The sequence below is a fragment of the Triturus cristatus genome, chromosome 5_2 (genome assembly GCF_964204655.1).
Source record: "Triturus cristatus chromosome 5_2, aTriCri1.1, whole genome shotgun sequence".
NCBI classification, from domain to species: domain Eukaryota; kingdom Metazoa; phylum Chordata; class Amphibia; order Caudata; family Salamandridae; genus Triturus; species Triturus cristatus.
The window spans coordinates 350,270,144-350,289,729 of record NC_140588.1 but is presented as its reverse complement, the minus strand read 5'-3'; the positions used below and the strand labels follow the sequence as shown (position 1 = coordinate 350,289,729).

The 19,586-nt window shown below is 49.9% G+C and overlaps 1 protein-coding gene across 6 annotated transcripts in view; it reads right to left on the bottom strand.

Moving 5' to 3' along the window:
- The window catches only part of EXOC2 (exocyst complex component 2), a 1,204,847-nt gene that overhangs the window by 107,549 nt on the left and 1,077,712 nt on the right, over positions 1-19,586 (bottom strand). For all 6 annotated transcript variants that reach the window (XM_085607146.1, XM_085607144.1, XM_085607148.1 and 3 more), the window contains one exon: positions 714-836. In XM_085607146.1, coding sequence (XP_085463272.1) covers positions 714-836 — 123 coding nt within the window. The remainder of the gene's footprint in view (positions 1-713; positions 837-19,586) is intronic.

Below are 19,586 nucleotides of genomic sequence, written 5' to 3'. Positions count from 1 at the left end.
TTATTAACATTCTTGCTTTGTTAAATGTGCTTGCAATTGCACCATTTGCCCGCTCTTTTTTCAAAATTTTCTAAGTGAGAGAACCCCCCTAAGCTCCCCTTCATCGGGTCGAGCTCGCTCGCTACGCTCATTCGCCACATTGCGCTGCCCGTGACTTTTACGCCCTACCTCTTTCAAATGTCACCAGCCGCCACTGCCCGAGCACCAGTCTCCCCTCACACCGGCACGGTGCATGGGCGGCCCTGAGAGCTCCTGACTGGGTCCGGAGTGTGGGGTGCACCCCTCCATGCACTTTGCAAATTTTGTTACGCCACTCGTGTGACTCCGCTGTGTGTGGAGTCTGAGCAGGCCGAAAGTCATGTTGGTTTCCTACTGGCCATTACTTAATACATATCCTGATGTTCTGGAGAAATGGCTCATTGGACCCTACCATCGCAACTATTCGTTGTCATACTACCCGCTTTATATGTTTTTTGTATTTTGAATTTTATTATAATTCCCATTCCCTAGATTTAGATTTCTGCTTTGGCACACTCTGGCATTATGCCTTTGTAAGGGATACATGATATAAAGTAAAAAACTTGTCATATTTCTATCTTTTATAGACTTGCAAATGCCTACAAGGCACTAGAAAAATATATACCAGGTTTATTAGAATTAGAACATTTCTTAAGAATAATTGATTCTTAGCACATTAAAACACAAATAAATACCTGTAATGCTCCATTTCTACTAAAGGATGAAACACACTGCATCAGGCGACTTATCTCTTCAGCAACTGCTTCTACAATTCGGGAAAGTACACGGGGAACCAGCTCCTTAGAAATGGTGAATACCTGCAATTTGTCATATAACCGAGTTAATGTCTCTAAACAAAAACGGGCTTTTTGTAATCAAATGCAAGCAATTTACTACTACACGTTAAATCACGTGACCTCTGTACAGGTTATGAATGTGTTAAAGGCATTTGTTTGGTTTAAACCTTATATTTGGAGCATGATAATTTCCAGACAAAATTAATCTGAAAAGAAACAAACTTTCAACCAATCACTTCCCACATATATGAAATTATACCAATGTATCAAACTGAACAGGCAATATTGTTGTACTAGTATCTGTAAAAGTTTCACATAGCAAATGAATGTACACAATCCAACACCATCCAAAAAAACGTTCCAAAATCATGGTTATTGGCCAAAAACCGGTCATGTAACTTCCAATGTGTTAGGAGAAGCATCACAGATCAATATGCCGCCACTTGCAGTGGAATATCAGACTTCATCACAAATACCTTAAAACCCATGGGTATTATCATGCCTCAACTTTTATAACGCATTGTACTACCAAGTTATGTTATCAGATTTGTATAGCGCATGGCTGCCCCAGCAATGGGGCGTCCCAGCCCACGCATGCCTTTACAATGGAAAACACTGATACTGACTGACTGAGTCAGTCAGTCAGTCAGTCTCTCTCTCTCTCTCTCTCTCTCAGGTCAGAGTTTGAAGAAGAACAGCGATTTTTGTTTTGTTAATAATAATTTGCCATAGTTAATTCCCATAGGAAAAATCAATCGCAGATATAGAAATAATAGCTGAACTGAATAACAACACATTTTTTAAAAGTTGGAACTTTACTCAGAATGTGTGCTTTTTGTGATTTGGAGTATTTCTGTTCAGTCGTTTGAGAAATTTGCTTTTAAAGAGGGGCTCGGCACAGTCATGCAGTGGCAAAAAAATAGATATAACCATAAACAATATATGAGTGGCGGTCACTACAGGACTCAGGGTCATGGTCCTCACTAAAATGCAGTGTAGTAAATTGCAGGGCCAAAAAAAGAAGCACATATAAAGGGTGATAATAGAAAGCAGTCACAAAATAAATAATTTGGTGATGGTGTTCTACTCATTTTAGGAATGCTGATGAATTCCCAGGAGATTTTACCATGTGAAAAATGCTGACACCCCTGCTGAGATTTGATGAACCATGTTTGAGAGAAAATCTTTTTCTCTCGAGATTTTCTCAAGGAGGTTATGGAAGGTGCTCCAGAAGTTAAAATAAGAGCACATTTTATATATGTTCACACTATCTGCCTCAGCCATGTGAGAATAAGGTCTGATATTCCGAGTAAAACATGTACTTCCAAAAGCAGCAGCAGTCTGTCAGAAAACCCCTAGTAAGCAACCAGCATTACCACAGAGTTCTAATAAACAACCAGAGTGCTAACATTGTTTTACTCAAGACAAAAGCGAGGGAATCCTTAACACTATTTTGTAGGAATAGGAGCTTATGAATTCAAAGCCGTTCCTGAAAACCAGGCTGAAGTAAATGAGCATTGAGATGTAATGCAGAAATGAAACCAGAAGCTTAAAATGTGAGAGGTGGGAGGGTTTTTAATAATCTGAGGCATATTTTCAAAGGCGCTAAAAAATTGTTAAAGAGAGAGAGAGAGACATCTGTATAAGAACAGCATCCTCTCTCTACATCTGCTTGTTTACTCTACCCATCTTCTCAGGTGTTTATCATCTTACTAATTTTAAAATTAAACCATTTTGGTAGACAAATATTAATATATTTCTATTTGTATTCACTTGAAAACACGAAGGTTAAAGTGGCGGTATACTTAGGTTAGATGCTGGGGCCATCAACTTGTGTTTAAAAAAAAAACAGAAATTCACTGAACTATGAACTACGCCAGTTACAATTTGTATTTATACATTTAGATATTTTATTGGGGGAATATGTGTAGGAAAGTGGGTTTCTGTTGCAGTATCCCCCATACAGTTTTGCCAGGTTTTTGATGCACTTTGACTTGATGTGCCCTGGGTCCCTGCCGATCAGGTTCCCAGGGCTTTTGTTCTTTCCCCCAAAACTGTACCTTAGTGCGCACAATTGGCACATCTCTGGCCGCTGGTAAGCCCCTTGCAAAAGGTACCATGGGCACTGTGACCAGGGAAAGCCTCTAAGGGCTGCAGCACCTATTGTGCCACTCTTAAGCAATCCTGCACCATGACGCCCACACACTGCAATTGTAGGCTGTGTGTTTTGGTGCAGAGAAAAGAGAAGAGTCGACATGGCACACATCCCTGTGTGCCATGCATGCAATCCACTGCCTGTGGCATAGGTAAGTCCCCCCTCTAGCAGGGTGCACTAGACCACAGGTGAGGGTACAATTGCATGAACACTGTACCCCTACAGTGTCCAAGTCCATTCTTAGATGTTGTAAGTGCAGAGAAAAAGCCATAAAGAGTATATGGTCTGTGAGTTGGTCACTATGAACTCCACAGCTCCATAATCGCTTTACTGAAACCTGGGAAGTTTGGCAGCAAACTTCTCCGCACATTAAACCCGCACTGATGCCAGTGTAGGATTTAATGTAAAATGCACCCAGAGGACATCTTATAGATGCCCCCTGAAAAACGACCAGCCCTGGTATGGTTCCTGAATGTCTGCCCACCATTTGCCACCACCAGAAAGGTTTCTGGACCCCTGGGTAGAGGGCCTCCGCTCTCTGGGTTCAGAAACAAAGCCCATCCAGGGCAGGTGTGTCATGCCTCCTCCCCCAGGATGGGCTGGGTCCACGAAGGGGAGGCTTCAAAGGCCTGCCTCCTTTCTAAGCTGTCCCTGCCTTTTGCTGCCCCAAGAAACTGTCACCCACCGGTTCTGACCCCATTTTGTGCACTAGACTTGGCGGGAAAACCAGGATAGGAGGAGAGGTGTGCCCACCTTTACCAACCCCATCCCTCAGGTGGGGAGGAGAGGTGAAGAACACATCTCAGTGCCCTCCATCCTGAAGATGAGGAGACCCAGACAATTAGAGAGAGGCTCATGCCCCCCTCCCACTGCAGGATGGCATAATAGGGGATGTAGTCACCACAAGGAAGGGACCTATTGGTCCCGATCTGCCACCCCTGTAAACGCCACTAAATTTAGTAGTTGGGGGCAATCCTGAACCTTGCCTCCTCAGATTCCTGTAACCTACGAAAGAGGAGGATGGAAGAAGTCGCACAACAGAGGAGACTGTAAAGAAGAACTGACTTGGCCCCAGCCCTACCGGCCCATCTGTAGTTTCCAGTGATCTTGCCCCAAAAGTAGACTTGTCCTGCAGCCAGTGACCTCTAGAACCCCTGGGAGGACTGACAGCCTTCAACAAAGTCCGGATCTCCAGCAAACAGCAGCTCTGTTCCAAAGAAACTCCAAAGAAAGACTCTGAGGATGCTGAGGACGAAGAAACTCGATGCCTGGAACTACCACAGCATTTATCGCCTACGGCCCAAGACCATGTGGGCCACGTGTCCCAGCAAGGTCCCCCAGCGCTCCAGAGTGCGAGTCCACCGTGGGTTGACCCCCCCACGACTCCCCGACATCGCCTGCAGCCTTTGCATGGAGATCCCCGCCCACCGCGAGTGGCGAGGTAAGTGAAATCCGATCTCAAAGGCACCTCTGCTACCGGCTGCCCTGGGCTGTGGAGAAGTGGACATGAGGTGCACCTATGTCCCCGAGCCCTCCAACTTACCTGCCCAGCTGTTGGTTCCTCCCAGAAGACTTCCTGGACAGAGCCTGCAGCCAAAATCCAAAACCGACAACCTCCATAGGATTGCATTGGGCTCCCGACCCCTCCTAAGCACCCGACCGCCCTTGCATCGCTGATGCACTTGGTGCCACCTGGGACCCCCTTTGCCCTGACCTTAACCATAGTAGCTTGCCTCCTAAGACCAAGTGACCTGCCCATGAGCAGCCCCAACCAAAGTGTCCCTTAGCCTCATTGGCTTACACTGGGCCCATGCACTCTGCACCAGGCCACCCCATCACTGGAGTTGGTGCAATTTGAGTGCCTAACTGGACCTTGGGGAACCTTGGTCCTAAACCCAAAAAGCCATACTTGCAGGTCGTTTACTTATCTGTTAACCATTAACACACTTTTCCCCATAGGTACCAATGTTACGAGTTTTTGTTCATAAAATGTTCTAATTTTTTCACTGTGTTTTGTATGAAAGAAAAGTGACTGTACTTTAACTCCAAAAGTGTCATACGTACCTTTATATTGTAGGATCCACTGTATGATATTTAGGCATATTACCCAGAGTAGTCAATATAATCCAAAAGTAATCTAAAAGTATTCCAAAGTAATCTCTATGTATTTTAAACTGTTTTAAAAGCAAATACAAAACTGTAACTATGGCAATTTCAACCCCAACTGCATTTATTTGTAAAGTCTAGCATTTGAAAGTATATTTCACTTACCTGTGCCAAGTCCTGCTTGGTTCTGGAAATAAAACATAAGTATGCATTTTTTATATTTACCTAACTGGTCTGGATTCTGTCTTTGAGTGTGTGCCATCAGCCTTGATTGAGTGAATACAATAGATGCTTAACACACCCTACTGATAACTGCTCGACCACACTACCACAAAGAGAGCTGTTCGTGGTTATCTAATTTTGCCTCTGCTATACCTCTGGGGAGCCCCTAGACTCTGTGCACACTGTACCTTACTTTGGTATGGTATATACCGGGCAAGTGTCCTACAATTTGTGTATGTATGTATCTCTTTATACATTTCCACTTTTTTGGGGGGTAACTCCTTAAATTTACTATTTTTGATTCATTACCTCCTTTTGCCTCTTCCAGCCCATGAACCCTAAACATCCTTTATATTCTTTTACCTCTACCTGTCCCTGATCTCTAAAATCCCCTTACCTGTCTTTATCTCTACCCGCCTCTGATCCCTAACAAACCCTTTACCTCCCTTCACCACTAACCATCTCTGAACAATAAAAACCATATGCCTCTATACGTCCCTGAACCCTAAAAACCCAATAGATCCCTTTAACTCTACTGTTGTTGAACCCTAAACATCCCTTACCTCCCCTTAGCTGTAACCAAGCCCTTATCCCTAAAAATACTTAATCACCCTTTACCTCTAACCGCCGTACGTCCCTTTATCTCTGTCATACCCCTAACCCGGAAAAACCCTTGCCTCCCTTTGCTTCTTCCCACTCCTGAATGCTGAACCCCCCCCCCAAAAAAAACTGCCTCCCTTTAACTTTACTTGTCCCAGAACTCTTTAAATATATATTTTTTAAACTTACTACCCTGTCCCCTTACTCATCCTTGAACCCTAAAAAACTTTTGAAAGCCCCTTTCACCTTGAACTCTCACCCATCCCATAACTCTCTTAAATCTCTTATTACAATTACATAATAAATAATTATGCCATTAAATAAATGTACCTGCTTGATGAAGTACCAAAAGAGGAAACTTGCATGGTACTTACCTGCATGGTAACGTGCTGCTAGGTAAAGACCAAAGGGTAAAGACTGCACATCCTTGCAGTGTGTTCACAGGTAAGGTTGCCCATTTGTATGATAACTCTAACCCATTTCACCTGCATAAAAGTTAGCTATAACACTTTTGATTGCTTAAAAGGTTTGTAAATGATTTATATCCAAAAAATAACTCTGGATGAACTCTCAGACGACTTTGGCTAAAGGTAATTAATGAACAAGTTACTTACCTTCGGTAACGATGTATCTGTAAGAAACATTAGTTAGTTAAGATTCCTCACCTTAGAATATCCCCAGGCGTCAGGCTGGATCCGGAAAGATTTTTCATCAGCAATACCCCTTGCGCGTCGCTAGGCGTCCATGTCCGTCGTCGACGTAGTGCGCCGGAATGACGTCGGAGTACTTAGACGCCGCCCTCGCGCGCTGATGTCAGTTCTTGTACATAGCTTTCCGCGCCAGGAACGCAGAGGCCCTGAAAAGGATAACCTTAACCCTAGATGTCGATTCGCAGAACGGGGAGGATGGGTGGGTCGGTGAGGAATCTAACTAACTAATGTTTCTTACAGATACATCGTTACCGAAGGAAAGTAACTTGTTCATCTGAAAGAAACACGTTAGTTAGATTCTTCACCTTAGAATAGATACCCCAGCAATACCAACCCCGGTGGTGGGTCTGCGAACCAAGATCACACCAGAAAGTCCTGGAGAACAGAACGGCCAAAGAAGCCGTCTCTCCGGACTTGGCTGTCCAGGCAATAATGCTTGGCAAACGTGTGCAGCGAGGCCCACGTTGCTGCCTGACAAATGTCCTGCAAGGGGACTCCCCGACCCAGGGCAGTCGTCGCCGCCGTGGCCCGAGTGGAATGGGCCCTCAGCTCAACAAGAGGTTCCTTTTTAGCTAAGGCGTAACAAGCTTTGATGCACAAAACGACCCACCGAGAGATGGTCCGCTTGTGCACCGCCCGCCCCTTCTTAGCGCCCACGTAGCCAACGAAGAGTTGGTCATCCACCCGGAACTGTTTTGTGCGGTCCAGATAGAAGGAGAGCGCACGTTGTGGGTCCAGACGGTGGGGCCGCTCTTCCTCCTTCGAGGGATGCGGAGGCGGAAAGAAGGTGGGCAGCGTAACAGACTGCCCGATGTGAAAGGCAGTCACAACCTTAGGAAGGAAGGGCGAGTGCGGAGCACAACCTTGTCCGGATGAATAGAAAGGAAAGGAGGCTTAGAAGAGAGAGCCTGGAGCTCACTCACCCTTCTAGCAGAGGTGATGGCTACCAGGAAAGCAGTCTTAAGCGTCAAGAGGCGAAGAGGGCAATTATGAAGTGGCTCAAAGGGAGCGCACATCAGATATGTCAAAACAAGATTCAAATCCCACTGAGGCATTACGAAAGGGACAGGAGGAAACATGTGAGTAATGCCCTTAAGGAATCGAGAAACAACAGGGGATTTGAAGAGAGAAGGCTGATCAGGAAGCCGAAGGAAGGCAGAGATAGCAGAAAGATAACCTTTAAGAGTGCCCAGAGCAGAGTCCTGCTGGGCCAAAGAAAGAAGGAAGAGGAGAACCTTAGAAAGAGGGGCGGAAAGGGGATCCACAGCCTTTGCTGTGCACCATGCCACAAATTTGTTCCACCTACAGGCGTATTCCGTTTTAGTGGAGGGACACCTGGCTGCCAGAATCACATCGCAGACTTCAGGAGGCAAGTCAAATGGCATCAACTGTCGCCGCTCAATCTCCACGCATGAAGGTGGAGACTGGACAGGTTCGGGTGGAGGACCGCCCCCTGCTGCGACAGAAGATCCTCCCGAAGGGGCAGACGTATCGGAGGATCGGTCAACATACTGAGTAGCTCGGGATACCAGTACCATCGTGCCCAATCCGGAGCCACCAAGATGACTTGGGCCCAGTCGCGCCTGATCTTCAGCACTCTGGGCAGAAGTGGTATAGGCGGAAAGGCGTACAACAGACCGCAACTCCACTCGCGACGAAAAGCGTCCCAGAGCGAGTGCCGCCTTGGAAATTCCAACGTGCAGAACTGCTGACATTGCGCGTTCTCTTCGGTGGCGAATAGATCTAACCAAGGCTCTCCCCACTGCCGAAAGAGGTCTTGCGCCACGTCCGAGTTGAGACGCCACTCATGATCCACCATGCACCGGCGGCTGAGTTTGTCTGCTCTGGCGTTCAGGGAGCCCACCAGATGTTGAACCACCAGGGTGATGGCCTGATGTTCCAGCCATGTCCAGAGGCGCAGAGCCTCCTGACAAAGGGTCCAAGACCCCACCCCGCCCTGTTTGTTGCAATACCACATGGCGGTGGTGTTGTCCGTGAACACCTGCACCACACTTCCCCGGACAACGGGAAGGAATGCCTTCAGTGCAAGTCGGATCGCTCTCAGCTCCAACAGGTTGATATGGAGCAGAAACTCCGCCGGAGACGAGTCCTCTGATCTCCGCCTCCCCCATGTGGCCCGCCCATCCCAGGAGGGACGCATCCGTCACCACTACATGCTCCGGGTGGGGTAGGGAGAGGGATCTGCCGCTGACCCAATCGCGGTTCGTAAGCCACCACTGCAACTGCTTCGCAGTGCCCTCCGATATCAAGACATGGTCAGACAGGTTGCCCCAATGCTGGGCCCACTGAAACTTCAGGTCCCACTGCTGAGCCCGCATACGCCACCTGGCGTAATGCACTAATAGGATGCAGGAGGCCATCAGACCCAGAAGCCACAGCAACCAACCTGACCGAAACCCGGGATAGAGGCTGAAAAATGGGAATCAGAGCCTGAATATCCCGGATCCGCTGTTCCGGCGGATAGGCCCGGAACTGTGCCGAGTCCAGAACCGCTCCGATGAAGAGGAGCTTCTGGGAGGGACTCAGATGCAACTTCGGCACATTGACGGAGAACCCCAGAAAATGCAGGAGGTTGGCTGTAGTCTGGAGGTGGGAGACGACTTGCTGGGGCGAACCCGCCTTCAACAGCCAGTCGTCGAGATAGGGGAAGACTGGAACCCCTAATCTGCGCAGTTGAGCTGCGACCACCGCCATTACTTTCATGAACACCCGAGGGGCACTGGTGAGGCCGAAGGGGAGCACGGTGAACTGAAAATGCTCCTGACCCACCGTGAACCGCAGGTAACGCCGGTGGGCCGGCAGGACGGGGATGTGGAAATAAGCGTCCTGCAAGTCCAACGCTACCATCCAGTCTCCAGGGTCTAGGGCAGCCAGAACCTGAGCTAAGGTGAGCATCTTGAACCTCTCCTTCCGGAGGAAGGCGTTGACGCTCCTGAGGTCCAAGATAGGGCATAGGCCCCCTTTGCCCTTCTTGGGAACCAGAAAGTAGTGGGAATAGCAACCGCGGCCTACTTCTGGAGAGGAACGCGCTCGACGGCCCCTTTGGCCAAGAGGGCCGCAACTTCTTCCCACAGAAGATTCAAGTGATCCCCCGACATACGGTGGTACTGCGGTGGCATGGCTGGAGGGGACGTCTCGAAGGGGAGGGAGTAGCCCCTTCGTACAATTTGCAGCACCCACCTGTCCGAAGTGATGGAACACCAGTGGAGCAGGTGATGGCGAACTCTGCCGCCCACTGGCGTGGAATGGGCCTGAAAGCTCAGACTAGGAGGGCTTTGAGGCGGATGCTGCCGGGGTGGATGTGGACTGACCGGCACGTTGTCCCCCGGTACCACCTCGGCGGAATCCACGTCCGCGACCGCGTGCAGGTTGAGTCTGCGGCCGGTGGCTAGGCGGACGTGAGGAGGCGCCTCTTCCCATGGCCACGAAAGGCGGAAGTTTGTGGTCACGGGCCGAGAGGCCCAAGGACTTGTCCGTAGCCCGGGAGTCCTTGAAGCGCGCCGGCGCACTATCCGCCTTCTCGCCAAAAAGGCGAGTGCCATCAAAGGGCATATCCATGAGGGTACTCTGGACATCCCCCGAGAAAGAAGTGGACCGCATCCAGGCGTGGCGACGGAGCGCCACCGTGGTTGACATCGCCCTACCCAGCGAGTTTGTAGTGTCTAGTCCACATCGTATAGCATGTCGTGCTGCATGTCGCCTGTCGGCGAGAGCCTGGGCGAGCCGTGTCCGGGCCTCCTTCGGACACAGGGGCAGCACGTCCTCCACCGTGTCCCATAGAGAGTGGGAATAACGGTCCAAGAGGCAAGCGGTATTCAAAGACCGCAGGCCCAAGCTAAGGGAAGAGAACAGCTTCTTTCCGAACTGTTCCAGCCTCTTGGATTCCCGATCCAGGAGGATTGGGAAGTAGAGGCCTGGATAACCAGACTCTCGGGCGTGGGGTGTTGGGACAGAAAACTAGGGTCGCCCGGAGTGGGGCGGTGGCGCCAGGCCACGTTCCGATCCACAGGAGGTACTGTGGAGGGCTTGGACCAGGTGCCCTGCAGAACGTCCACTAGTGCCTCATTGAACTGCAGCAGAGGCTCCAAGGAGCTCCGAGGAGCTTGCTGACAGTTGAAGCACTTCAGTGAGGAGGTTAGTCCTCACGGCCACAGCAGGCAACTCCAGCCCAAGGGCGTCGGCCGCCTTGCGCAGCACCACTGAAAAAGCTGCACCTTCCTCCGAGGCCACAGTCGGAGGAGAGATGAAACCAGTGTCCGGAGAGGTGTCCAGACCACTGGCATCCCCCAGTTCGTCTGCCCAGTCCTGTGATAAATGGGCCTACCTGCCCATAGGGTCCTCAGACCAGTCGCCCCTGTCATCCGATTCCTGATAAACAGGGGGAATAATCGGAGCCGGGCGGTAGATGAAATGTTCACCCATCGGCGTCGGATGCGGCGTCTGATGGCGCCGCACCGGCGCCGGGCCCAGACCGGGGCTGAACCGGGGACCGCCGTCGTCCAGAGACGGCGCCGGAGGTGGAACCGGTGTCGGCGCTGGCGGAGGAGGCGTCGTGAGGTCGACCGGCGCCGGCAGAGATCCAGGCCTGGATCCCTCGGGGACCTGCGGCGTCGGGACCGAAGTCGGGGCAGGAGCCGCCGGCTCGCGATGTCACCCAGTCGAGCCCGCGGGGCCCGAAGGCGCGCCGGCCGGCATCGACGGTGGAGCCAGGCCCCTCATGGCCGAGAGGAAGACACTGATCTCCACCGGAGTCGCGTCAGTCCCAGGGACCGGCGGGTATGGGGACGGATGCAGCTCCTGCGGCTCCGACGGAGCCGCTGGGGTGGGACCACCGTGACCCTCGACCGAGTCGCGCGACCGGCGAGGGGAGTCCGAAGAGCGGTGTTGCCTCTTGGACTTCTTTGAGTGCTTCGACTTACCCGAAGACTTCGAGCCCGACAAGCGGTGATGGTGGCTGTGGCTCCGCGACCGGTCCTTCGACCTCCTCCTGGACCGGGACCTTGAACGGCGCGGAGCCGGTGTCGAAGCTCGAGTGTCGAAGCTGTCTGGCGCGGAAAAAAGAAGAACTGATGTCAGTGCGCGAGGGTGGCGTCTAAGTACTCCGACGACGTCATTCCGGCGCACGACGCCGACGACGGACGCGGAGCCGCAGACGACGCCTAGCGACGCGCAAGGGGTATTGCTGACGAAAAATCTTTCCGGATCCAGCCTGACGCCTGGGGATATTCTAAGGTGAGGAATCTAACGTGTTTCTTTCAGATATATATATCTCACAATACAAGACAGTTAAAATTATTAAGCAACTAAAACGGCTTGAAAGAGTTCCGCTATATATTGTTATTTGTTCAGGGGACGTTAAAGCAAACTTGTTTCTAAATAACAAACTTGACATTGACGTAGTGTAGGAAAGTAGGATCTGCTTTGATGGTCACCGCCACTTTTTGCTGGTGTCATTATGTTTTACTGACTAGTCTGACTGGGATCCTGCTAATCAGGACCCCAGTCTCTGTGCTTCCTCTTTAAATTGGACATGGCGAGTACTTAGGTACACTCCAGATTGGCTATTGGTGTACCCTTGTATATGGTACAAAGGTACCCAGGGCATACGTACACCAGGGGTCTCCCATGGGCTGCAGCATGTATTATGCCACCCATGAGAGACCACTTAAATGGTGACTACAGGCCTGCCATTGCAGCCTGTGTAAGCTGGTGCTAGCACCACTTACACCAGATATAAGTTTCCTTATATCTGAGGTCACTGCACTTAAAACCTATAAGTCACATCTAAGGCAGGCCTTTCAATCCTGAAGGGAGGGTTCTAAGTGTGAGGGTGCCCCTGCATGATCGGGACCCCCTGCAACCCACAGAGTCCATTCTCCCGGGTTGTAAGTGCATCAACCATTACGAGATATAGAGTGGCCATGCATCATTATGCGATGACCATCTCTAAACAGCCTGTAACAAATCTGTTGTGTTTGGTATCAAACATGTAGGTATGATTCCATGCACTGTAAAGCTCATTCAGAAGTGCTCCCGGTACCAGTCTTCTAGACCCGGACAGCAAACTATGGCTCCTGCTGACTAGAGACACAATACTGCCCTCCTGCTGCTGAGCCAAGGACTTCGCTTAGGACTCGAGATTGCAACTGGGAAGACTCCTGCTGCTCCTGGTCTCGTCATCTTGCCAGTCTGTCTGCAACTTCTGTGCTCCCTACAGGCACCTCACAAGGCCTGTGGACATCCAAGACACCAGAAGGAGTCACTTCACAGCATCTGCAGGCACCGTAATCCAGCTGACCGGTCTACTGTTCCCGAGCTCCTAGGAACTCCAAAAGGTTCAGTAACACAAGTGGTGGCTGTACAACTCCCTCAAGGCCTGCACTGTCTTCCTAGTAAGTTTGAGGCCAGTATCCCTCGTGGGAACTGCTGGTGCAGCACCCCTGTGCACCACATCGACTTGCCATTGCCAAGGCTTGTTGACTGTCTTCACCAGAGACCTTCGGGCTCCAAGAAGTTCCAGCCTCAAGCATCTCCTGCAACCAAGATCTTCGCCTGCACCGCATCCTTTGCACCGTAGGCCTTCATCCTTTGGTGAGCTGCTCGAGATCCTCTTGCGAATCCTGCGCTTACGGCCTGTGGTTCCTCTTGAGCGTCTTCTTTAAGTCCTCTGACTTACCTGCTCATGGTGAGTCACTTGGACCCTGCTGGTCTCGACACTGCACCTTTTTCTCTAACTACATCGTTTGCCGCTGCCAAGGCTTGTTGGTGCCACTGCCGGACACTGCCCCCTTGGCTCTCGACATCAGACGTGTGACAGCTTGGGAACAGCTCCTGGTCTTCCTCAGCGTCGCCTGGTTCGTACAGCTACAAGGGCACCGTCAACTCTCCTGCATTCCAGACATCGTTGGGCATTTGTCTTCTGTGCCTCCTGGTCACTCCTGAGTGGGATAGACTCTGTCCCCTCTGCTTACAGGTACTTCTCATCTCGAATCCACCTTTGGGTTCCACTATACACTTTCACCTTCTTCGCCATCAACATATTCCTGAAATCCTCCAGTGTGGTCTACGGCAGTTTCCGACGCCACTTCGCACCTATGCACCCGGCTTACTTGGTGTAGGTGTCCTAGTTCCTGGGGTATCCACGGGTGGGGTGGCTCTCCAACCCTTCTTCCACAGGTTTCTTCAGGGTCCGCTGGGAAGGGTCCCTCTTTAAAATTGCAACCGATACTTACCCACAGACTTCCATTGAGAACGCGGTTGTGTCCCCGCTCTGCACACGGCCGCCGTGGGGTTCCTATTTACTCACCTTGGATGGTTCCTTGGGTCCCAGACTCTTCAATGTCTTCTAAGTCCATTCTTGACTTGAGTCATGGTTCGCATTCCACTATTTTAGTATATGGTTTGGTCTCCCCATGGAGACCACTGTGTATTCTGTGCTATTTACCTATTCCATTGTCAAAGTATTGTGTGTATTGTGCATATATCTTCGGGTAGGAGATATTGTATTGTGTTAGTGAGTGTTAATAATAAATACATTCTTATTTATAACTACACTGTGTGTTTCTTTTTCACTTAACCTTTACCATAAGATTAAGTGCTGGTAAAACAAGCTGCTTCACACTCCTTCTGGACTAAACCTGAAGGCTGCTCTCCACAGCTACCACTTAGAAAGCGTTCTAAGGTTGTCTAAGACCACTAAAATCACCATAAGGGTTGTCTGGATTAGTGCAGGGTGCTACACTTACATAAGTGACCACCATATACTAAGCCAGCCTCCTACATTGGTGGCACATATAAAATATTGTAGACTAAGTAAGTTCCACTGAACTTTTAGATTGGTTATTAATGGTATAGCAGAACCCTTTCTCCAATCTTAGGAAGTTTACTTTACACTAGGTTATGTAGGTGCAACACCACACTACACTACACCTAGACACCATGTCTTTAGTAATGGACCTTACTTAGGCCCAATGTTCTAGATACAGTGGTCGTAAGTTCAAGGAACTAAGAACCCCGTGTACCTCTGGGAAATTAAATACAGGTAGCAACACAACCACAAAGCAGCTCTTAGAGCTTGACCAAGATGGCGACCGTAACGGACGCTCAGTGAAGAGCTCCTTCTCTGCCCTAAATCCTGAAAAATAAGACGTGATGCCCGCCTATGGGCCATCCTCCGCTGCCCACACACAGAACAGCGCTCCTGAGACACGTGGGTGGCCGCTGCCACTGGCTGCGAAATGAAAATCGGAGCGCTGATCGGGGCATGCTAAGAACGAGCGCCCAGCCCTGTCTGTGACGACGGTGAGAGACGCAGCGCTCCGGCACGCTCAAGTTGAGCGTGTTGCCTGGAGGAAATATCCTTGGCCTTGCCCATGATTGGGCATGATAAACGAGTCAGTGGCCACGCTTGGGCAGCAGATCGGAGGAGCAAAGTTGGATGGCTGAGGTGCTGGGCGAGACGGCATATCTGGGCCAGGAGATCGACAACAAAGGAGATATGGCAGCTGCGGAGGAAAGCTGTGAAAATTAACAAAGTGTGGCTGAATAGCGGAGAGGCGACTACACGGACGGCCATGGACCCGGGGTACTGAGCACAGAGCACTCGCGAAGTACATGGGAGTGCAAAGCTGGCTGTGCACGCAAAACTGAGATAGCCTCCGGTTTGCAGATCTGGGCACTGTAGCCACTGACGGTCAGAAATGCAGTGACGGTGGTGGCGCAGAGTTGAGGCTGGCGAGAACTGGCCCAGCCATATTGGCGGCAAGGAGCATGCCCAGGCTGGAGTGGTGGTGACCATTGCTTGTGCGGTAGGAATGTGTGGAGACACCTTGGGGGCCTATTACAGGAAGAGAGTGCGAAACAGTAGTTACATGGTGGAGGTTTACATCTTTCGAGACTGACGAGGTGGCACAACGGAACACAGTGATCAAGGAGCTGCATGCGGGGGGCCCGGGACAAAGAAGACATCCAGGTTGAAGGGGGGTGCACCCACCGAATTGCACTATAGTAGAAGTGCACAAGGACACAGGCTAGTGGGACTAAGATTTAACAGACAACAGGATCTAAAGGCCCAAAGACACCTGTAGAGGGGAGGCCCTATTCGTTTGAGGGCCGCAAAAAGCACTGCTCTGTTACTCTTCCCACACGACAGGGTGAAGAAAGAACATAACAGTGGGCTCAGCCAGTATACCCCTGCTGGTGCAGCAGTGCAGTAAGTGCCACTGTGAACTAACAGTATTAGATACTGCTGCGGGCTCGGACGAAGCACATTAAAGGACACAGATGGGGAAGCCTAAACCCAAACAGGGGAGTGGACAGCCAGAACCAGGAGAACCTTCTGAGGGCAATGTAGCTATGGAAATGAAAGAAGTGGATGAGCAGGGACAATCAATACATACCTACCTAGACAAAATCTTGGTTGCCATAGCGGACACAAAAGCCACCCTACAGCAAGACATAGGGACAGTGTTGTGGGGCTGGAGCTACTAAAAGCAGAGCACCACAAGCTGGCGGATGGGATGAAGGAAGTGGAACTTGTCCTGGAAGAGGTGCAACTGGAACAAAAAAGGCAGCCCACCAGTTAGATGAATTAAATAATAGGGTGGTAACATAAGAAAAGAGGGCCAAAGATGCTGAAGGACGCAACCGCCACAATAATATTAGGGTGGTGGGGAAACCGGAGGGTACGGAAGGAACGGATAGGGTGGCATTCCTAGAGAAATGGCTTCAGAAGACGGTACCACCAGGGACACTCTAAGTTCTTTGCACTTGAAAGGGCACGCAGGGTCCCGTCGCAGCCGCTGGCGCCCGGACGACCTCCGCGGTCGGTGGTGATTAGACTGTTACACTATGTAGATCGAGATGCCATAATCCAGTACTCACGCGCCCACTGCCCGTACGTAATTGACAATAGCAAGGCGTTAGTGTTTCCTGACTTCACAGCAAAAGTACAGGCACAGCGTGCATCATTTATGGAAGTGAAGAAAGTGCTGAGAGCGAATGGTATACAATACTCACTGCAGTTCCCAGCCCGACTCCGCATACAGATGGATGGAATGGGATACTTCTATGACTCTCCTGCTGAAGTTTGGCTGCGGTTGGAAAGCTACAAGAAAGACCAACCACCCCAGGAACCGCAAAATGATATGAAAGCAACACCTAACCTTCGACCGAGGAGACTAAGGAGAGCAACCAAGAGCCTCACCCTGCAAAAACCTACCTCATCTCAGACAGCACATGACCGTCAGGCGGCTCTTAATGCAGTGGTGGACGTAACGGCAAAGTTCTCCGATCATGGAACTGGTCAATTCGACACAAGGGAATCGGCGAGGAGCTAAGTAGTTGTGGTTACCTCTGGTTCCTTGGATTAACTGATATGAAGTAGACTTGAGATGCTAGCAGAATCAGGTGATATGGTTGGGGTAAAGGGGTGGGGTGGGGGTTTAATGCTTTTGCAGGATTATGAGTGCGGTGGCGAGACTGAAGGAGAGCGATATAATATAGTGGAAAGTAGTATGGGTATCAGATATGCGCGAGATGGGGGAGCAGTGGGGGGACAAGCTCAGTCTGTCAACGGATGCAGAACTGCAGCGGCCTTAAATTGAGTATTCGGCAGGGACAGGAGAGAAGCAGGCCCATCTTGAATACCACCCCCGATTAGATAGGCGTTCTCATGATGTGGTGAGGCGCCTACTATCTTTATAACCTTTCACTTGTTTTACAGGCTTGGACGGCCAGCCGTAGCGAAGCTGCTCTAGGGCAGGGGAGATGTTAGCATTTGGCGTTTAGTTCAGGTCCAGTGGTGCTCTCGCAAATTAATCATGGGATGGAAGTGTGGGGGGGGTAAGGGAATGGGAATATGAAAGGAATGGCTTTAGGATATGCCAAAGTTGAATATAAGCACCCATCAAGAAATTAAATTAATATCTAGGAATGTTAGAGGGATGGGATCAACGCAATAAGATACACAACTACCTTATTAGGAGGGGCATGCAAGTAGCCATGTTACAGGAGACTCACTTGACTGTGAACGAAGGAATCAGATTACGGCGGAGGTGGCGGGCCAATTACATGCCACCACCTACTCTGCATTCTCTAGGGGTGCACTAATTTGAATTAGAGCCAGCGTACCATTTGAATTGCTATGAGCACATATAGACAAAGAGGGTAGATATGTACTGGTACATGGTAGGCTCTTGGGACAGGAGATCACCTTAGGAGGCATATACGCTCCTAACCACGACCAGATCAGCTTCTTGGAGAATTTGTCTACACCGCTGTCCTACTTGGGCCCAACTGATTTATTTCTTGGGTGTACACTTTAACTGCGTGGTGAATATTGCGCTGGATAGATACACCCCTCCACTAAGGGGCACCTTGGTCTCCAAACTAGCTCATGGATTTGGAGTGTGGCTGAAACAGCGGGAACTGACTGATGTATGGAGGGTACAACATGGACTGCAGAGAGATTATTCTTATCATTCACATTTGTATAATCACCACACTAGATTGGTTTGTCTGTTCCGACCGCTTAACCACAGCAGTGACGCATTCTGAATACTTGTGACGCACCTTTTCAGATCATAATTCACTGTTTTTAAGCCTTCACCCTGTTGGGGAACCGACTGCTATCCTGACCTGGCGGTTAAACCCGACCTTCTGACTGACGAACATTTTAGACACTACCTAGACGCGACAGTCACCAAATACTTTCAGCATAATGAAGAAACATTAAAGGTGGTGGTGAGAGGGCACAATCTGGACCACACAGTGGGTCTGAGAAAAGAATTAATGACTGAACTTGCTAGATTAGAAAATACACTACATGTACTGGGCCTCCAACTGTCTGATGATGCACAAACACATAGGCTACTGGACACTACGAGAAAGGAGTATAATAGTGCACTGGAGAGGTTGAGGATCTTTGACCTCTGCAAATTCCATACCAAGGTGCATGAAGAGGGAGGTAAAGCGGGTAGATTACATGCATGGCTAGTGCGACCGGAATCAAGAGGGACACCCATCACCCATATTACATCTGCAGATGGGGTGAGTTTATATTCTCTTAACGCAATGAACAAGGCATTTAGTGCATATTACGAAACATTATACACAGCCCCGTACCCAGTACCTGTGGAAGACATAGGGACCTTTTTAGAGCCTCTGCCACTGCGAACATTAGACCCTCAACTACGGGCAGCGCTGGGGAGCCTAGTGACAGTCTATGAAATATGGGGAGCGATGCGAGAAATGGCCTGGGGAGAACACCGGGACCCGATGGCCTACCAGTGGAGGTTTACTCAGTACTGGCACATATCCTGACCTCAAAATTGGAAACCCTATATGCGGAGGCTTAGGAGGCAGGTGTACTACTGGCCTTGATGAAAGATGCTTTGGTGATATCCCCATCAACAACAGGACAAGTGAGAGCACAAGTGTCGGGTTTCCGACCGCTTTCCATGTTGAACTGACTTAAAAATCCTGAGCAAGGTGTTGGCATCGCGACTTCTCCCACATATGCAACACCTAGTTCACCCAGACCAGAATGGGTTAATTCTGACGAGGGCCACATCTGCTAACATCTGTAGGCTTATTCATATCATGCACCACCCAGATGGGAAAGAACTCCCAGAAGCCCTTATAATGTCAGTAGACCTGAAGAAAGCTTTTGATTCAACACGGTGGGACTTTTTATATGCTACGATGGCTAGAATGAGACTGGGAGATTGGTGGATAAGGTGGGTTCAATTGTTATATGCTGACCCCACGGCTCGGGTAAAGGCAGGAGGGGCTAATTTAAGATCATATATCATTTTTAAGGGCACCAGGCAGGGATACCCACTGTCCCCACTCCTGTTTGCCCTGGCCACTGAGCTATTAGCGTAACTGTTCAGACTAAGTGGTCCGCTGCATGAGTGGCGAATAGGGGGGAGAGAACATATCATTTCACTCTCTGCA